At 32.9% G+C, this 18,906-nt stretch overlaps 1 protein-coding gene across 1 annotated transcript; it reads right to left on the bottom strand.

The window, feature by feature from the left end:
* Positions 1 to 3,398: 3,398 nt before the first annotated feature.
* On the bottom strand, positions 3,399 to 18,785 carry LOC118201196 (uncharacterized). Its single transcript, XM_085811683.1, has 2 exons — positions 14,363 to 18,785; positions 3,399 to 4,048 (listed from the first exon to the last, which is right to left on the bottom strand). Exon 1 carries the CDS (start codon positions 17,774 to 17,776, stop codon positions 15,314 to 15,316), a length of 2,463 nt encoding a protein of 820 aa, XP_085667809.1. The 5' UTR covers positions 17,777 to 18,785; the 3' UTR covers positions 3,399 to 4,048; positions 14,363 to 15,313.
* Positions 18,786 to 18,906: the final 121 nt, after the last annotated feature.

Genomic DNA, 18,906 nt, shown 5'->3' with positions numbered 1-18,906 from the left:
TTACAGAAAAGGAGAGCTACCCAAAACTATCTACAGGAATACCTCGCATAGTCCGGCTTCGATTAGTCCGTATTCACTGTAGTCCGAATTAAAAATCTCAAAACAAACTAAATCTAATAAAATAAAATAAATAAAAAAATATAATAAAATAAAATAAATTCTAATAAAATAGTAGGCAAAATTAATTTTAATGCATAAGTGATCGATTTTTTTTCTATCATCAAGACTCTTTGTAAGATTTTAAAATATACGATACGGTGCATATTTCATTTTTTTTGGGGGGGGGTTCTCCGTTGTTTATGTATATATATATACCTATACTTTCAAGACTTTCATTCTTGAACTCCCAACAGCTCTCTCTGGACAACAGTCGAATATAGTATAAAGAATGCTTGAAACTTTGAGTATATAATGGGAATGGATTCCAAAGCTGAACATAGCTTTACATTTTGCCGAACGATAAACGATATAGTTCGTTATTACAGAGAAATGACTGAAGTGAAAAGGCCAAAGAAACACCTGCAGACATCGATATTGAAATTTTTAGACAATGCGATGAAATTACAATAAATATGCATTTTAAAAATTATTCATAATAAAGAAATTTGAATTTTTAAATTTTATTTGTTGAAAAACCGTAAGGGAAAGAAAGATTTTTTCGGAGGAACGTATTATTATTTTTACTTTCTTGTACGAAGTAAAGAAAGTATTGTAATCTCGAAAACTTTCGGGTATCAGTTTTCAACGAAAATATCCATTTTTACCGCTATCGAATACAGTTTGACGATGTATTTGCATGACATCTGTACGTAAGGCCAAAATAAAGGACTTTTTTTCCCCAAAGCGTTTAAAATGGATTCAGAAGAGATTTTTTCGTGATGTCTGTACGTACGTGCGCACGTATGTACTAAATCCATCTCGCCTAACTCAAAAACGGGTAGCCTCAGAACGTCGAAGTTTTGTTTCCCATTCTGTTACTCTGCTCAGTGAGCTCAGTTTTTTTTTTTTTTTTATTCTTATATGTTGGTAAATTATGCATTATTTGCTTTAAAAATTATTGAAGTATGTTGTTATCCGGTTTAAGTTTTTATCTTCCGGTTAAAGTTTTTACGCCTTGAGTTAATCTGGTTGTAGAATTATCAACAATTTAAAAGTTGTTTAAGTGTGGCTAAACCTGATTTTCTTACCATAGCTGCCATTTTTGTTAACATTTGAAGCGTAGCAGAATAGTGAATTAAGTCAGCTTCTGCACCTTCTATGTCTTTTTGCCGAGTGGGACAAAAAGTAAACTTTGAGTTTTGTGCATCTAAAAATCTGCCTTCTTGCCTGCTGGCCGATTTGCTTGTTGTTACGTTAAACTCTAATTTTAATTGTTTTAACTGTATTTTGTGTTTTATATTTTTCAATTTTTGACAAAGGTATTTTGAGGTTTTATGTATTTTTGGCTTGCCGCGAAGTGAAAACTGAATTAACTATATCTCTAATGAAATTTGAAGAAACAAGTTTAAATGAAATGCAGCAAAAAATAGGTATAATTTAATATTCCGTATAAGAAAGTCATGTGGTGTGCACATCAGATTATTTTGCATACATTTAGTTTTTCATTTAGTCCAATTTCAAATAGTGTGAGATAATTGCGGAAATGGTTAGCCAGGCTATGCAAGGTACTGCTGCATCTCAGTTTGAAATGAATATGTGAGAAAGATTTTTTGTTTTCAATTTAAGTTTTAATAACCGTTTACTGTTGATCAGTCTCAAATTAATGTGAATTGTATTTTACCATTGTTGGGTTATTTCGCGCTTGAAATAGTAAAGCAAAACTAAAGACCGTTTTCTTTCGTTTTAATTATAAATTAGAATTAATTTTAACCATGATCGAATTCATATAAATTGTATTTCATCGTTGTTCGATTGTTTTATCGAAGAAAGAAGTGCTGTTCATTAACACGAGTTTAGCTGGGGGGACAATTGCGCGTATGGGTATCATAGAGAAGAAAACTCATCTTTCAGGCCAACGCTGACAGGTGTCCAGTTACTTGCACGTGTTTCCTTAAGCGGAGTAGAATTTTCCGCGAAAAATCCACAATTTTCCTTTTCGGCTCAACCTCCCCCTTCGCCTGCTCGGGGAATTTAACGACTTTGTACATCGAAAGAAGTTTTTTTTTTAAACATTACAGGAGCTTCATACTTTCTAAAAGCTGAGGGTTACAATTTTACTTTCCGAAGCCAATAGTAGCCGAGAAGAGAAAAATAGAGAAATAGAATTACACATCACAAGAATGTGTAAAGAATATCTAAGAGATTTCTTTCCTGTTTCTTCCCAAGCAACTATTAATTTTAATAAACTTGCATAGTATAAATTTAGACAAAGTTGCTTAGTTTTATTGATTCTACTATTTGTTTCCACATTATTCTTTATAACATAAAAATTTAATAGAATTTTTAGAATTTAAATCATGAAAGCACTCATCAAATGTTTGTAATATCATTTATACGGTCGTCACAGGAGACAAAAGTTTAGTTCACACTTAATAACTTCAGTAAAAGAAACTGACTTGTGGAATACGCTCTTCCTAGACTAAAAAAGGAAATCAAAGAGTATATCAAAAATAATGTTTGCAAAATTCTTTTATGTAAAGGGAATTATTGCTCACTCACTGAAATCGTCTCTCCAGTGATGTTAATCGTTGATGTGACATTTCAGTATAATATTTTGAAGCATAGATGATGGTATTCATTCAGAACACACTGTGCACTCACAACGGCAACGTTTCAAGACACTGCGATATGAAGACACTAATTGAAATACATATATAATTGAAAGAATACATTAGTATTTCAACATTGTATATTTTACTGTACAACTAAACTACCTTAGGTACAAAATATGTATACCTATCTATACGTAATTTAGTAGACATCCTAAGGTAGTAGCCGAATGTAGTAATGAGGTATTAAAGCGTGAGTAAAATATTAAAAAATAGAATATTATACGTATCAAAGAACAAAATTATTTTTATACTTTTTTTTTAACTTCGTATGTTTAACGGTGCTACCTATGAAACTAAAAACGTAGTATTTCTCTTGGTGCGGTATCAAAATGTATGAAAAGTAAAAAATTTAAAAATAACTTCATAATGGATATACACATGCACTTTATGCTAAACAAATGAATTACACGAATTAAAGTATGTATTGCTGGAAAACAATTAAAATATTTTTTAAGTTTAATAATAAATACATTATATACAAAAAAAAAAAAAAAAAAAAGAAAAGAAAAGAAAAGTTTTCCTCCAAAATTTTGTAATGGTTTTTTTCCTTCCATTCTGACGATTAAGTATGTGCTGAAAAACTAACAGAACTGAAGAATAAATCATTTTCCAACACACATTCAAAAGTTGTTCAGATTACAGCCTTTATTATATTTTGCACATGTCTTAGAAAACTAAAATAATTTTTCAACATTTATTTTCTTTCTCTTTCCATCGTTACACGTATCCTAGAAAAAATAACAAAATCGACAGCTAAAACATTTTTGAACATATGCTGCAAAGATGTTTAACCTTCCCAAATTTGTTACTTTTCCTTCCCATTTTACACCCACAGGAATAAGACAAGATTGGTAAGTAAAACCTTTCCGGACACAGATAGTCCATTAGTCCATTTTCAGAAATGTTGCAATTTTTTACATTTTGTTGCCATTTCTTCCCGTTTAATGATAACTCATGTTCTAGAAAACAAATAATTTTCGAATGCAGGTTCAGTACTATTTCAGCTTCTGAATTTTATTGTTTTCTTCTTCCCGTTTTTAATTACATCTGTTCTAGAAATCCAGTAAAACCGTTAAGCAAATCTTTTTTCAGACACAGTAAAACAGGTGTTGCAGCATTTGACCATCTACTTCTTCTCCCCTTGTTCCCGTTTTATGGCTACATTATGCCTTAGAAAACTAACCATCCGAAAACAAACTAATTTCAAAACAGCTTCTAATGTTGCTTTAACTTTTGAAATTTTACCATGCCTTTTCCAATTTCATGATACAGATATCCTACAGGGAAAATAAATAAATAAATAAATAAAAATTTATTATATATACAAAAATTACTTGTGTATAATGCAATGTACTAATGCAATCTACTTGTGTATAATGCAATACTTGTGTAATAAATGTAAAAAGCAATATCTCTTAACACAAATATTAATTATCCTAATAAAAAAATTAACCAACTTTCTGTTGCAAATCTTAAGAATTCAAATGGTATATAGGAAGTTAAGAATTTAGTTTCCTAAAAAAAGCATGCAAAACTTTTTATATAATTGTAACCAATCAAAATTGTGCTCTGTGGATGAGATAATTAAAAATATACAAATATTAGCTAATAAAGAGAGAGGGAGGGGAAGGGAAATTCCTTCTGTTGTGCCTCGCGAAACACATGCGCGTCAGAATAAAAAGATTGCGATATGCGTGTATAATTAGTAATATTTTATCTCATATTTTCAACAGTCAGCAGTCTAGTATACAAAGCATTGAATGAAAAACTTGCCAAAGAATGAAACTATTCAAAATCATGCGATTTCATCAAAAAAGATAAAGTAAAAGAAAATCTGATTCGAGTTTTAAAAAAATTCGCTTCGAGGTGCACTGGCTTTTGTCTAGATGCACCTATGTACCAAATTTCGTAGCCCCGGGTCTAGCTTACGCGCAGCACGAACGAAAGACACACACAGACAGACCCTTCCATTTATTTTTCATTTATGTCTTCTCTCTTTTTAATGTCAACATGATTAGTGAAGAGTAACATTTCGAGAATGGTTATTTTAGAAACTTACTGAAGGTGAGAGGAGCATGAATAGAGTAATGTAAAATTTTTTGAATTTTGCAATTTAATCACGCAAAGGAGAAAAAAAAAAAAAAAAAAAAAAAAAATTAGCTAAACAATACTGTCATACTGTTTAAAACTCTTAATAATCAATTAAGATGCTAAGTATTATCTTTCCGTCTGTCTGAGTTTAAAGCAATAAATAATATCTTTAAACTCCTTACTTTTGAAAAATTAGCAGATTTTCATACAAAGTAACTTCTTAACTTAACTCGCTACTCGGAATTTTCTATAATGTAAATGTGTAACATGAAGACGAGTCAATATCTGGTAAAAAAAAAAAAAAATCGTTCGCTTCTACTAGGTTTATACTTGTGCCCTGCAATTAATCAGAACCTAGCCCAAACAAAAATATGACAATGCGATTAAAATTCAGATTTATATTAAACATCAAATCACATTCACATTTGTCTTCAATTATTGTCGAATTTATTTCTTTTCTGTCCTAGCTCAAACAGCTCAGAGCTTTCGCCGATTTCAGTGGCGCTATTTTTTGGTTATTTATTATTTTTTTTTAATTATCGAAGTTTAATTAACTCTGAATACCATCGAAGTTCCCTGAAATGTGTGTAATGACACTTTTTCTGTTCAGACTATGATAGGTAATATATACAACAAGTTAGCTATCAGTGAGTCACTGCAACGTTTTTGGTAGCTCATGTAAAAATAACTTAATTTTAAATTAATATTAAAAATCAGTATAATAAATACATGGCTGTATAATAAAGTCAAATCATTCGCGAGATACGTGATTAATAACGCTGTAGCTTTAAAATGTTTGAAACTATTCTGTTGTACCGGGAACTATACAGAACTGATTTGAAGAACTATTGTTTCATAGCAAGTTTTATCAGAAACAATTCAACCTCAGTAGGAAGTTTGATTTTTGATATTTTCAAAGCATTCGTCATTATTAATGTAACGCGTAAACTGCTAATAAATGAGTTAAACAAACATAGTCTAATCCTGCTTTATTTCGCAAAGTCGTAAAAATGCTTTATGTAGGCAGGTAGTTATCAACTTAAAAGTTTAGAATATTACATATGTACACGAAGTTCAGCCATAATCATATCAATATATAATAATGCGATATACTGTTATTTACACTGTATTGTTATATAGTGTATTTTATTCAAAGAAGTTGTAAGGAAGCCAAGCAAATGCGCTTGAATTCAAGAACTAGAGAGGAAGTGGGTATTATCGTGACCTTCGAGGGGCGAAGGAGTGCTGGAGGGAGAGAGAAATCACAGAAAGAGGCTGTGCAATGGAACACACGCAGTGCTTTTCAAAGTCCTGCCGGCAATGACTGACCGGCGAAGGGGGAAGAAATTTTTGAGCGAAAGAGTGTGGCTACCGCAAAGAAAGAAAGAAGAATGCAACAGTTCACAAACTCTGCCTCATCCTGTCAAGCAGAATCTGACAGGGATAAAAAGCGTTCTCCGAATTGCCCTCCGAATGCGTTCCGGAATTCGCCTCAATCAACACCTCTCTCTCTTTCGTTTCGGTGGCTTGGCAAATGCGGTCAACAGCAGGAGACTGACGTTAATTACGGAAGGGAAAAGTAAACGGCTGTGTCCGGGATCATAAGGGGAGATATATTTAAAAAAAAAGTGTTTTTAGGTCTCATTCAGTATCAGTATATCATTAACGTAATTAATGAAACCCATTTGAAACCAAAATAGGATTTGCATTAGTAAATTATAATTAAGAATAATGGCCTCCATTGTTCTGATTATTACTGGAATAATTTAAAGATTAAATCCGATAGTATCTTAAGATGTTTTTGCAATTGAAAAAACAAGAATATAACTCATTTTGATTCACCTTTCTTTTCTTTATGAATGACGAATATCTGTTTGCCATACACGTGATCAAATAGGGAATAAGTGTTTAATCCGTAAGATTATAAGTATTGATTAACATTTCCTATAACTACTTCTAATTGAGGCTTTCTAAGAGCAACCCCCTTAATTTTGACTTTCAGCTTTTAATTTTAGACTAAAATATGTGCATAGAATCTACCTTTAAACAATGCGATTTTTTTTTTAAACAATGTGGCATGAGAGTGCCTAGTAATAATAGTTTTAGCGTCGCTAAGAATCATTTTCTGGATTCTCATATTGATTTTTTTCCAAAAAATATTAAAAGCTGCAATTGATGAGTATGAGCAATGCATAATACATACATATATAATGTAAGCATACCATAAAGCAAAATGAACCCCAAACAAAAGCTGATCGACTGCTATTGAACTCTAAAGAGGGGTTTATCAGAGGGAAAATGGCAATTAAAATCAATTAAAATTCCATTTAATTGATTTTAATTATTTATTTACTGTATCAATTTATTACTTATTGTAATGGATTGGAATATTTGAATATGAATTAGCTGAATACTTAAGAAAAATATTATGACTGCGAGAATCGGGGGGGGATTTTCTTGAATATTTGCTTTCTTATAGAATGCAGATGAATTCATTTTTACTCAAAGAAAATCAAAATTTAGTAGCTAATTAATCTGTCCTGTATCGAGCACTTTAGTTCAGTGATCCGTATTAATGTGCGCTTTTTTTTTAATTAAATGCTTCAAGAATAATTAGAAAAGGGCATAATTCTCTTCTTACCCTTAAATTCTTCAATAAAAAAACTGCATTTTCAGCTATAACCAAGTGAAATAATTTTCTAAATATAATGCAGTGTAGAAAAAAATAAGATACATAAAGGTCTAGGAAATGGAATCAGCGTTGCGATTCTCTTTAAGAAATATGGTGAAGCTTAGCAAAAAGTCTACGAAGTGAAGTAATTCCATAGAATATTTTCTCTTTATGATATAATTGCACTCAATTATACTTTATAAACGACATGCAAATACTATTTAATGTATATGTGTGGATGTGTGTGTGTGTGGCTCACTAGCGGCTGAGCTGTAAAACCATTGAACTCTGGCAGGTCGATCCGGGGTTCGAATCTGGATCGACGGGGATGGCTGTATTGGCGTTTTCGAGGTTTTTCCCACGTGTAACGTGCATAAGAGTCAGTTTTGCTTAGAAAGTTCTCCACGAGGCACCCTTACCCTTAGGCAAATAACCGTCGAATGCTTTGCTATAATCAAACAAACCAGACCAAACAATAGATATATAAATAAGTAGCTTAAAAACTGCTATATTTTAAGTATACTTATCAAGTAGTATTTCAATATACATAATGATTAAAAGAAAGGAAAAGTAGGATCCTAACTGATTGTATAATAATGTAATCCCTATGAAGGCCCTAACAATTCTTTCTCACTTAAAGTCGTAACCCAAAAAGAGAACAAATTAAACTTCAGATACGTATACAATACTGAATCTAATACAACAAATACAAAATATAAAAATAAATTATATATGTACGAAACCTAACTAACTATTTATATTGATATTACGTAAATATACGTATGGTAATGAACATTGTATAATAAAGATATTTTATACCTTGTTCTATATTTGGTTCCATTTATATATACCTACACATAGATATATATAATTTAAGGATTCCATTTAAGGATTATAGTAGTAGTTAATACTACTACATATAAAACACAAAAGTGCATCAATAATGTATTTTTCAGTATTATTTAACTTCCTTCTTAAGAATTTTCTGCAGTCTAGTTTGCGTTATTTTATTCATAAGTCTCAAATAAAAACAACTATTGTTTATATGTCATTAGAAAATTAACCAAAAAGCAGCGACCACAATGTAATTGAGAAACAGTCCTTAGCCGTGAAAAGGTTGAAAGCTATTCGGTTATGACTATTATCTCAGATACTCAGCTACTTCGCATACATGGAACATAGCATTCGAAATGAAAAACTCAATATTTACTACAAATTCATTCGTGTAACAAATATCTGTCTTTCTACACCTATCGCTTTAAAAAAAGATGTTATTTATCTTACAGTTTATCGTTAAGTAATACATTTTCATTGTACAAAATTGCATTCATTCGAAGAATTCAATTTGTATTTTCCTCTGTATAAAACTGAATGTAGAGAAGTTAGATGTTTAAACGACCCCCAAGACCACAAGCAAGATTATTCCCTACTTTTCAGCCCCCCCTGTGAAAACCATGGAGGTAGGAAGTAAGCCTCCATGGTGAAACATGGTGAAAACTCCTTTCCTACCTCCATGGTGAAAACAGGGGTTCTAAATTTAGGACCTGACCCCATATAAGGGTATTTCAGAAATTCTTTCTGCTTTCAACTTGTGCTCCAAGATTGAAAGAGAGGAAATACCCAAGCACAAGTTGAAAGCAGAAAGAATTTCTCGTCCCTTACGTGGACTCCTTATTCATTTCTTTCACAGTAAACCCTTAACGGTTTGTTCATTTTTCCTTTAACCAATGCTTTTTCTTATTTAACTCAGTTTCCTTATCGAAGTTGTGGAGGTAATTGCATTAAGTTGCAAAGGTACTCCGGAAGACAAACACCTTGGGCCTTGGGCCGAATTACCCTCCGAAATCCGAGTTGTAAACTAATAGTGACAAACAAAAGTAAGGTTCTTTGCAAGTGACAATTTTCGTCCCCCTCATTTAATTACATCCTTCCAAAAGTTCCACTTCTAATATTTTCGGGAACTAAAAACCTGCTCTAATAAATTCATTGCACTTCCTGGAGGGAAAGGGAAGGAAAAAAAAAAAAAAAAAACCCTTTGACATGGGGTGTGGTTTTTTCTATTCTTAACCATCAAAGGGCTAGTTTTCCACAGATAGACGGGCATACATTCAGTTACAACCAGTTTTTAATACTGGCGTATTATTAAATAAAATTCAAAGAATTTTCTGCTGAAATTTTGCTTTAGGTATATAAAAGAAGTCCCATGACCTTCTTATTTAAGGGTTCCGGTGTGCTCCGGTTAGTGTATTGTGCATTTAATTATGGCAAAGCACACTAGGGCTATCTGCCTAAGGGGAGAGATGCCTTCGTGGAGGACTTTCTGAGGGAAACTGGCTCGTATACACGTTACACATGGGGAAAACCACGAAACCAACCTTGCAGCCAGCCCGTTCGCGGGATTCGAACCTCGAACCGAACTACCAGTCAAAATCGTAAAAAACAACCTTGTATTTAGCGTAGGTATAATAAAACACTCAATCAATTTCGAGGGCAGCTAAAGGTCCCTCCTCATCAGGAGAAAGAAATACATAGAAAGAAGAAAATAGGAGAAGGACTTGAATGATAGGTTTTAGGAAGAAATTTCTAGGAAATTTTGTGAGAAAACCCAATAAGTAAACTTTCAAAATAATGGAGAATTGAAATTCAAGCACAAAATAATTTTAAGGAACGTTTTTTCTGTATTATTTTAAGTATTAGTAATTATTTATTATTTAAATTTGGGGAGATCCCTTGTACTTGATGTTTTCTGCAAAGAAATTTTATGTCAGGTTCCAATTTAGTTAGCATCGGTCTCAAGTCTCCCCATTTTATTATATCCAGCCGATTTCTCTCTCTCTCTCCTTTTTTTTTCTCTTTTTTTTAGCAGCAAATCATTTATGGCACTAAATCCGCATTCAGCTAAGTAGGAAGATGGAAACGGTAACAATAGTTGTCTTGCACATTTTGTTGCATTTGGATATTTGATTTCGGATTGCTTACAAACCATGCCATTGCTCCTTTTAGATTAAACGAGCCGATATTCGGCCAGCTTTCGTCTGGCTTTTAAACGTACCCGAAAAGGTAACAAACGTCGTATCCAAGCACCTCTCGACAAACGTCGAATATCCAATGTATTAAATTTAAAAACTGCAGAGAATTATCGCCCTCATTTTTCCGAGTGGCAACAGTGCTGATATCAGCAACAATAGCAACAGTGGATATATCAGCATCAGTGGCTGCGTGCCATTGTTTCTGATATAATAAGAGAGAATTATGGATTTGACCTCATTTGAATTTTGAAAAAATCGCTTCAAGGTGCACTGGCCCTTGTCTAGATACCCATGTACTAAATTTCGGAGCCCTGGGTCGATTAGCTTACGCGCAGCACGAACGAAAGACATAACACACAGACTTCCTTTTATTATATGTAGAGATAAAGTTTTAATTGACTTATCATTATGCATTTCTGCGAGTTCTTCTTGATACTGCATATTTGAAATATCAGCCAAATCGACTAACATTGGCTGCATCATCCAGGTTGGGAAGTGAATTTGTTTCAAATCAATCTTTCTTTTAAATAAACTCATAAAATTGCCCATAAAATTGCCAGATGATCGACAGTAACATGTATAGCGGTATCAGTCACTTCACATTTTTGGATCCAATGAAACTTTTCAAAATTTTTGTTGTAAAGATATACCTGACATAATTAAAGGTAATGAAACCAAATATCTTCGCTTTTACATCGACAAGAATTTTATTTGCTCCTTTAAGTTGTTTATTTAATATATTTAATTTTTCAAAAATATTGGCTAAATAACTCAGAAATGCCTTCGACAGACATCGTACTTCAATATGAAGTAATAAGTCTCATATAGTTTTCATTTTGCTCTTCACAAAGTAACTTGAAGAGACGTTCGCATTTGGCACTAGCTTTAATACCATAGATACACTTTATAACTGAATTTAGTACTTCGCTAAGAACAGGCCAAATGTTTTTAGCTACCATGTTTTCCCTATGAATAACATAATGCACCAGAAACATTCTGGATTCTCATCTTTCATCAGTTTTGAGCAAACCTTTTTCTTCCAAATCCTATTAGAAGCACCATCTGCAGCTCAAGATATTACATTTTTGTTGGTTTATTTTTTACATTTAAGCAATTTTTTAGCTTACTGTAAATATCTTTGGAGTTAGTGGTGCTTTCCAATGATTTACAGAACAACATTTCTACGGCAAAATCACCCTTATCAGTATATTTTACGTAGGTTATAAGTACGACCTCACTGTCTCTCAATATTGATTCATCCATTTGCATGTAAAATTTTCTTGTTTTCAGCTTTCCAACAAGTTGGATTTCAGTATACTCAGTCATTTCATCTATTCTTCTGCTAACAGTATTGTTACTTAGTGGCATAGCTTTTAATGTCTTTGTCATCTTTTCCCATAATCATTTTAAGAAATGATGATTTTGATGGTTTTATTAAATTCTTCCTTTAGTATGCATTTCCCCAGATTTAGCGATGAGTAATGAAATTTGATAATTGTTACGAAGCGAATATTGATATCTAATGCGTAGTTCGAAAGGCTAGTGATAACTTGACGATTCTTGTTCGAACGCTAATTTTGTTTTGACGAATATGCATCAGTGGTAAATTTGATCTTGATTTGGATACAAAATATTCATGATGATATCTTTTATATATTTAATGAAAGCACCAAAATATATCACAGCAATACACATACATAGCAATGGCGAACCACAGTTACATAATGTTAAAAACACAGAATTCTTTTGGCGCAACGGCGCCCTCTATACTATGAAAAGTTCTAACACACCCCACCTGTGCTCTTTTAAGAGCACATTAAATTTACATATGAATAATATATTTAGATATAATCAAAATCAATATGCACAAATTAATACTGAAAACTACATTGCAAATTAAATACAATACACGAAACAAACATATATATATAACTTTAAACTTCAAAAGGATAGATTAATTGGACGGGTCTTCGATAAAGTCCTTGAGAAGTACGAATCAAACATGAACGCACATACCCATCCCTACCTTTATAAACTTCTATAATTCCAATAGGCCATAAAAATTTTGATTTCGTCGACCCCTCCAGCAATACAACCTCACCCATTTTAAGATTCCTTTCAGGAGATGGATTTAGAAAAGTATGCGCAGACCGTAATTCGAGGAGATAATTCTCTTTCCACTTTTTCCAAATTTGTTTCAAAAGATTAGTTTGATACAGTTTTCTCCTAGTCAAAGTCTGCCTGTTCAATGGTTCATTCCTGAAAAGGTCGGCGAAATGTACAGGATAAGAAATATTTTCTTGCCCTGGAAACAAGAAATGGGCAGGTATAAGAGCTTCTGGCTCTTTTATTTCATTATGGACATAAGTAAGAGGTCTATGATTTAAAACTAACTCAATTTCTGATAGAATAGTCATCATTTCCTCAAAGTTAAGAAGAGCCCTTCCGAGAACCTTTCTCAAAGGATCTTTGATACTTTTCATAAGCCTTTCATAAAAACCACCCCACCAAGGCGCGTGAGGCGCAATATATTGCCAAGTTATGCCGTTTATTGATATGAAATCTTTCAATTTTGAATCTATTATAATTTTTGCAAATTCTTTAAGAATTTCATTAGTGGCTCTTAAGCTCTTAGCATTGTCGGAAATGATAACTTTACAATTTCCTCTCCTAGCTAAAAATCTCCTTAATGACAAAATAAAATTTTTTGTTGACATATTTGTGATTAATTCTATGTGCACAGCTCTAGTAACACTGCATGCAAATAATGTTATGTAAGCCTTTTGAGGCGTATCCTTTCCTGATTTTATTAAAACTGGGCCAGTGAAATCTATGCCAGTTACAGTAAAAGGAGGGTTTTCAGTAATTCTACATTTAGGTAGTTGACTAGTTATTTGTTTAGCTGGTTTCAACTTATACTTTCGACAAATTAGGCAGTTACCTAATACTCTTTTTATAATTTGTCTACCTCGTGGAATCCAAAATCTAGACCTAATTTTGGCTAGCGTCAATGTAACTCCACCATGAAAAATTTTATTATGTTCTCGAATAATAATTAACTCTGTAAATTTAGACTGCTTAGGAAGTAGTATAGGATGAGCTTCCTCCTTTGTAAACGCTCCTTGTTCTAACCTTCCTTTTATGCGCAAAACACCACAACTGTCGAGAAATGGGGCTAAATTTGAAAGTGGAGAGTTTTTAGGAATCGATTTACCATTTTTAAGGTTCTGTAATTCTAAGTTGAACTCTATGTTTTGCTCATGTTTTATCCAGTCTATTTCAGCATTTTGAAGTTCTTCTGCTGTGAGGGGACCTGCAATCGTTTGTCGTTTTTGAAGTTTATTAACAAACCGTTTAACTAGTGCAGTTACTCTTAGTACTTTTAACAAACAACTATATTTCCTTAAATCTAAAATAAATTTCGAATTTTCTACCAAACAGTTATTTTTCACTGTACTTTCAAATTCTTTTTTTAGCTCTAAGTCTACGTCTGTAGATTTTAAGTTGTCTCTTTCAGTAGGACAGTATTCAGGTGATTGGCTTAGCCACGGTGGACCGTGCCACCAAAGATGGTTTGTAGCTAAATTTGCTGCAGAAATTCCTCTGGACAAGATATCTGCAGGGTTATCCTTACCAGGGCAATGAGCCCAATTATTGGTATCTGATAAAGATTGAATTTCTTCTATTCTATTTTTTACGAAAGTTTTGTATTTACTAGCTTGTCCCTTAATCCAACATAATGTAATCATCGAGTCGGTCCAAAAATAACTAGAAGTATTAAATTTAAGACATTTACTTACTTGATGGACTAATCTTGCGGACAATAAAGCTCCCATTAATTCCAGTCTTGGTAATGTAAGACCTTTCAGAGGAGCTACACGACTTTTAGAACAAATAAAACTGATACTTATCCTCCCATATTCAGATATAGCTCTTAAATACAATACAGTTCCATAGGCTAAAAGAGATGAATCTGAAAAAGAATGAATTTCAAATGAAATAAATTTACAGTTCAAATTTGAAAAATAACATCTAGGAATCTGGAGATCTTCTAAGTGTTCGATTTCACTGCACCACAACTGTCACTTGTGATCCAGTGACGATGGAAGTTTATCATCCCAGTCTATGTCATGACTCCACAGTTCCTGTAGAATGCACTTCAGCGTTATGATGAAATGCCCAAGAAATCCGATAGGATCATAAACACAACCCACTACTCGAAGAATAAACCTTTTCGAAGCAGTTCCGTTCTTGACAAACTTTGATAATTCTTTCACGTTAAAAGATATACTGTCCGCATCTGGATCCCAAACTAGACCCAACACCTTGGATGGTGAGTCAAGTCCTGTACTTGAGCTCTTTTCCTCATCGATTTCGAACTCAGCATCTTTCCACAGCTTACGCAGTTCCATGGAATTGGTTTTCCATTTTCGTAATATCATGCCACATCTTTTGAGAATTTCTACACTTTCAGTCGTAATTTTCAAAGCCGCTTGCAAGTCTTCTTCGCCTCCAATCAAATCGTCGACATAAAACCATTCTGACAGTAATTTGCAAGTATCAGGAAATTCTTGTTTACATTTATCAAAATGATATTTCAGAGTTGCAGCTAATAAATATGGACTTGGTTTTAGTCCAAATAAAACTCTACTAAAGTTCATTTCTTGATATGAATTAGAACCGATATCATCAATCCAGAAGAATCTAGTAAATTTTCTGTCACTAGGATCGATCAAAATTTGTAGATACGCTTACTTTATATCCGCTGTGAAGGTGATTGTATTTTGTCGAAACTTTAAAATCATTTCAAATAGATTCGGATACAAGTTTAGTCCTTTAAATAAACAGTCATTAATTGAAAGTTGTCCTCCTTCATGAGAAGAACCATCAAACACGATTCGAAGTCGACTAGTAGATTTGTCCTCGCGAATGACAGCGTGGTGGGGTAAGTAGAATGACTGCTCAGAATATGACACTTCAGTATCTGACGACGAATTCTCAATGATACCTTCCCTACGATAATCATCAATTACCTTTTTATAATCCTCATAAAAAGCTGTATCATTTTTAAATCTCCTAACCAGACCATCGAAACGTTTCCGAGCTACTTCTCTATTATTTGCTAATTTCTCCTGCATACCTGGTTTCCACGGCAACTTTACACAATACCTTCCATCTACGAACCCAACAGAATTATTAAATTCATCAAGTATCTCCTGTTCCACTAAAGTCAAACACTCCGCTTCCTTGTTTTCAATACCTAAACTTTCCAGTTCCCAGAAACGCCTGAGTTCAGCTGATACAGTGCTTTGATCACCTAAAACTAAGTTCACAGCAGTCGTTTTACTCATATCACCACAATTTCCCTGCAAGGACCATCCAAGTTCTGTGTTTACAGCTACCAAAGACGTATTTAACCTTTCAAAACCTTTTGTCAATTTCCAATAAAAATCTATACCTATTAACAAGGAAATTTCATTATCATCTGACGCTTGATTATAACCCCACGTTAAAGTTAATCCCTTGGCTTCCATTTCAGCTCTTGTACGCTCATTCGGCAAATTAATCGCCGCCCTCGAAATTTCATCTGTTTCCAACGCCTGTATTACGACTTCATTTCCATCTAAAATATTTCGCAATCTCACTTCAACTCTGCGACATGTTTGCAACCTAGGATCCTTTGCTCCAAATGAATAAATCTTTAATGTTTCTGACCCTAGACATTTTAATCCCAACTTCATAGATACATTTCTTTTAATAAAACTCTTCTCACTACCGTTATCAAACATTGCAATAACTGTACCTGGCGATTTACGACCAACAATTTCTGTCCTAACACACTGCAATAAAATCACATTCCTATCATTTACAACTGAATTAGAAATAGTAGGCTGAATTTCCAATTCCTTTGGTTTTTCTTCTTCCGGTTTTGAATTAGATTTACACTTGCTAGAATTTTCAAATTTAAAACAAATAGCTTTGGCGTGTCTACCAAAGCAGAATGAACACTGTTTAGCATTACATTTTTTGACAAAACAGTTTGTGTTACAACATAACAGACATCTCCTTTCCTTAATTAATTTATCCCTTTTTTGTTGCACAGTCATGTTCTCACATTCAGTCTTACAGTGACCTTGACCGCAGAATAAACAAACTTCGGAAGTTTTCGCCATAAATTCTGTTACTGACGCGTGTTGATTATTGCGACTCGGAGGGAAGTTTCGTTTCTGATTTCGAAAATTGTTTTGTTTGTGTTGGTTAGAATGAAAATTATTATATGAAGATACATTATTAGAATTAATACGGAATGCCTTTTCTCTTGCACTAATAGCATTGTGTAAAAACTTCATCAATTCCTGTAAATCATGACAATTATTTATATTTTGCTTCGAAAATTCAAGAGTCAATTCTCCTGGCAGATTTTTTAGTATTATGTTAGTCAGTATTGTTGTGTATGTTTCCGATTTGACATTTAATTCCTCTAAACATCTAATTTGAGTTTGGGCTTCAAAATAAAGGTTACGAAGGGCCTGAATGTTAGAAGCATTTTTTACAGGTGCCAGATTTGACAAGTGAGCATTTATTAAAATGTCTCTTTGGCCAAATGTTTCCGAAATTAATTTAACAGCCTGTTTATAATTCTCTGGAGTAATTGAGAATCCTTTGATGCTAGCTAGGGCTTTACCACCTAATAACGACTTTAAATAGCAAAATTTGTCAACCTCAGTTAAATTAAAATTATTATGCACAGAATTCTCAAACTGATTCCAAAAATCTAAATATTCTGAAGGCTCACCATAGAATCGAGGAAGCGAAAGTTTAGGAAGTTTAGTTCTGTTTCCTAAATGCAAAGTTTTATTTTCTACGTGAACATTTTCTGGATTTACTGTTTGTTCACCTGACTGATATGGAACTTTTCCAATTGATTTAATTTTGTTTTGCAACTTTACTTTAACTGGTATTATTTTTTCGTTATATTCATCTACTGTGTTAATTTCATCCTTAATTTCTTGTTCTTCTTTCAACAATTCATCAATGTCACTATTTAGTATGTTAATAATTTCAATTTTACTATTCAACTGTTCTAAATATGAATCACATACATCTATATCAATATCTGATTCATTCAAATATATGTTTATTTTTTCTACTAACTTTAATGTTTGTTCACGATGTGTGTCACGCTTAGTTCGAAGCTTTAACAATTCAGCCATTTTCACAGTTTCTAGCAACAAATTTTACCCCTCAAATACTTTAACAATAAATTCTAATTCTAGAATTCTAAGAAAACAAACTGTAATTTTCAACAACAAATCACACTTCAAGCATTAACAACAAATTCTAATTCTAAGAAAGCACAACATTTTCTTACTTGCAAATATTCAGTAAATGCGAAACCTAAAGTTGTAAATTTTTACCAAACAAGATCAACGACATCAAACAACCCTACTACTTCAACAATTACAAAATATTCTATTCAACCAAATTTTCAACAAAACTATTTACTCACCCCACCATTACGATAATTCCCGGCGACAGCACCACATGTTACGAAGCGAATAACGATATCTAATGCGTAGTTCGAAAGGCTAGTGATAACTTGACGATTCTTGTTCGAACGCTAATTTTGTTTTGACGAATATGCATCAGTGGTAAATTTGATCTTGATTTGGATACAAAATATTCATGACGATATCTTTTATATATTTAATGAAAGCACCAAAATATATCACAGCAATACACATACATAGCAATGGCGAACCACAGTTACATAATGTTAAAAACACAGAATTCTTTTGGCGCAACGGCGCCCTTTATACTATGAAAAGTTCTAATAATAATTAACTTCAAGAGCACGATTAACAACTGCATTACGAGCAGTAAATATGGACTTTAATACTACTCTTTAATACAAAATTTTTCTGTGATGTCTTAAAATAATTCAAATTAATATGAGCATTATTTTTCGCCTTCAAATGTGCCTCAAGACGACCTCGTTTCATTGATTCGTTGATCAGGCATTGCTGGCATAAAAGATAAAAAGGTCACAGTTCATCGTGTATAGCGGGTATGAAACCACATTGTAAATATTCCGCCGAACAGTGACGAACTTTTTTCTTACTTGCACCACTTATTTTACTAAGGGCTGAAAGAAATAAATATAAGATCAATTTAAAACTTCTTCACACCGCTAAATATAAACAAAGTTGAAAGCAGCTGCTGTTGCCGTTCAAGGGAAGAATAATATACCCGTTGCTGTTCTTACAGTAAAAAGTAAAATAAATTCTGTGGCTGGTATGTGAGAATAAAACGTCTGGAAAGCATAATGTGTCAGCTATTTAAA

The sequence above is a fragment of the Stegodyphus dumicola genome, chromosome 2, assembly GCF_044657685.1.
Source record: "Stegodyphus dumicola isolate Sdum_Otavi_A_Nest chromosome 2, ASM4465768v1".
In the NCBI taxonomy this organism is placed as follows: domain Eukaryota; kingdom Metazoa; phylum Arthropoda; class Arachnida; order Araneae; family Eresidae; genus Stegodyphus; species Stegodyphus dumicola.
This window is presented reverse-complemented; position numbering and strand designations above follow the sequence as displayed.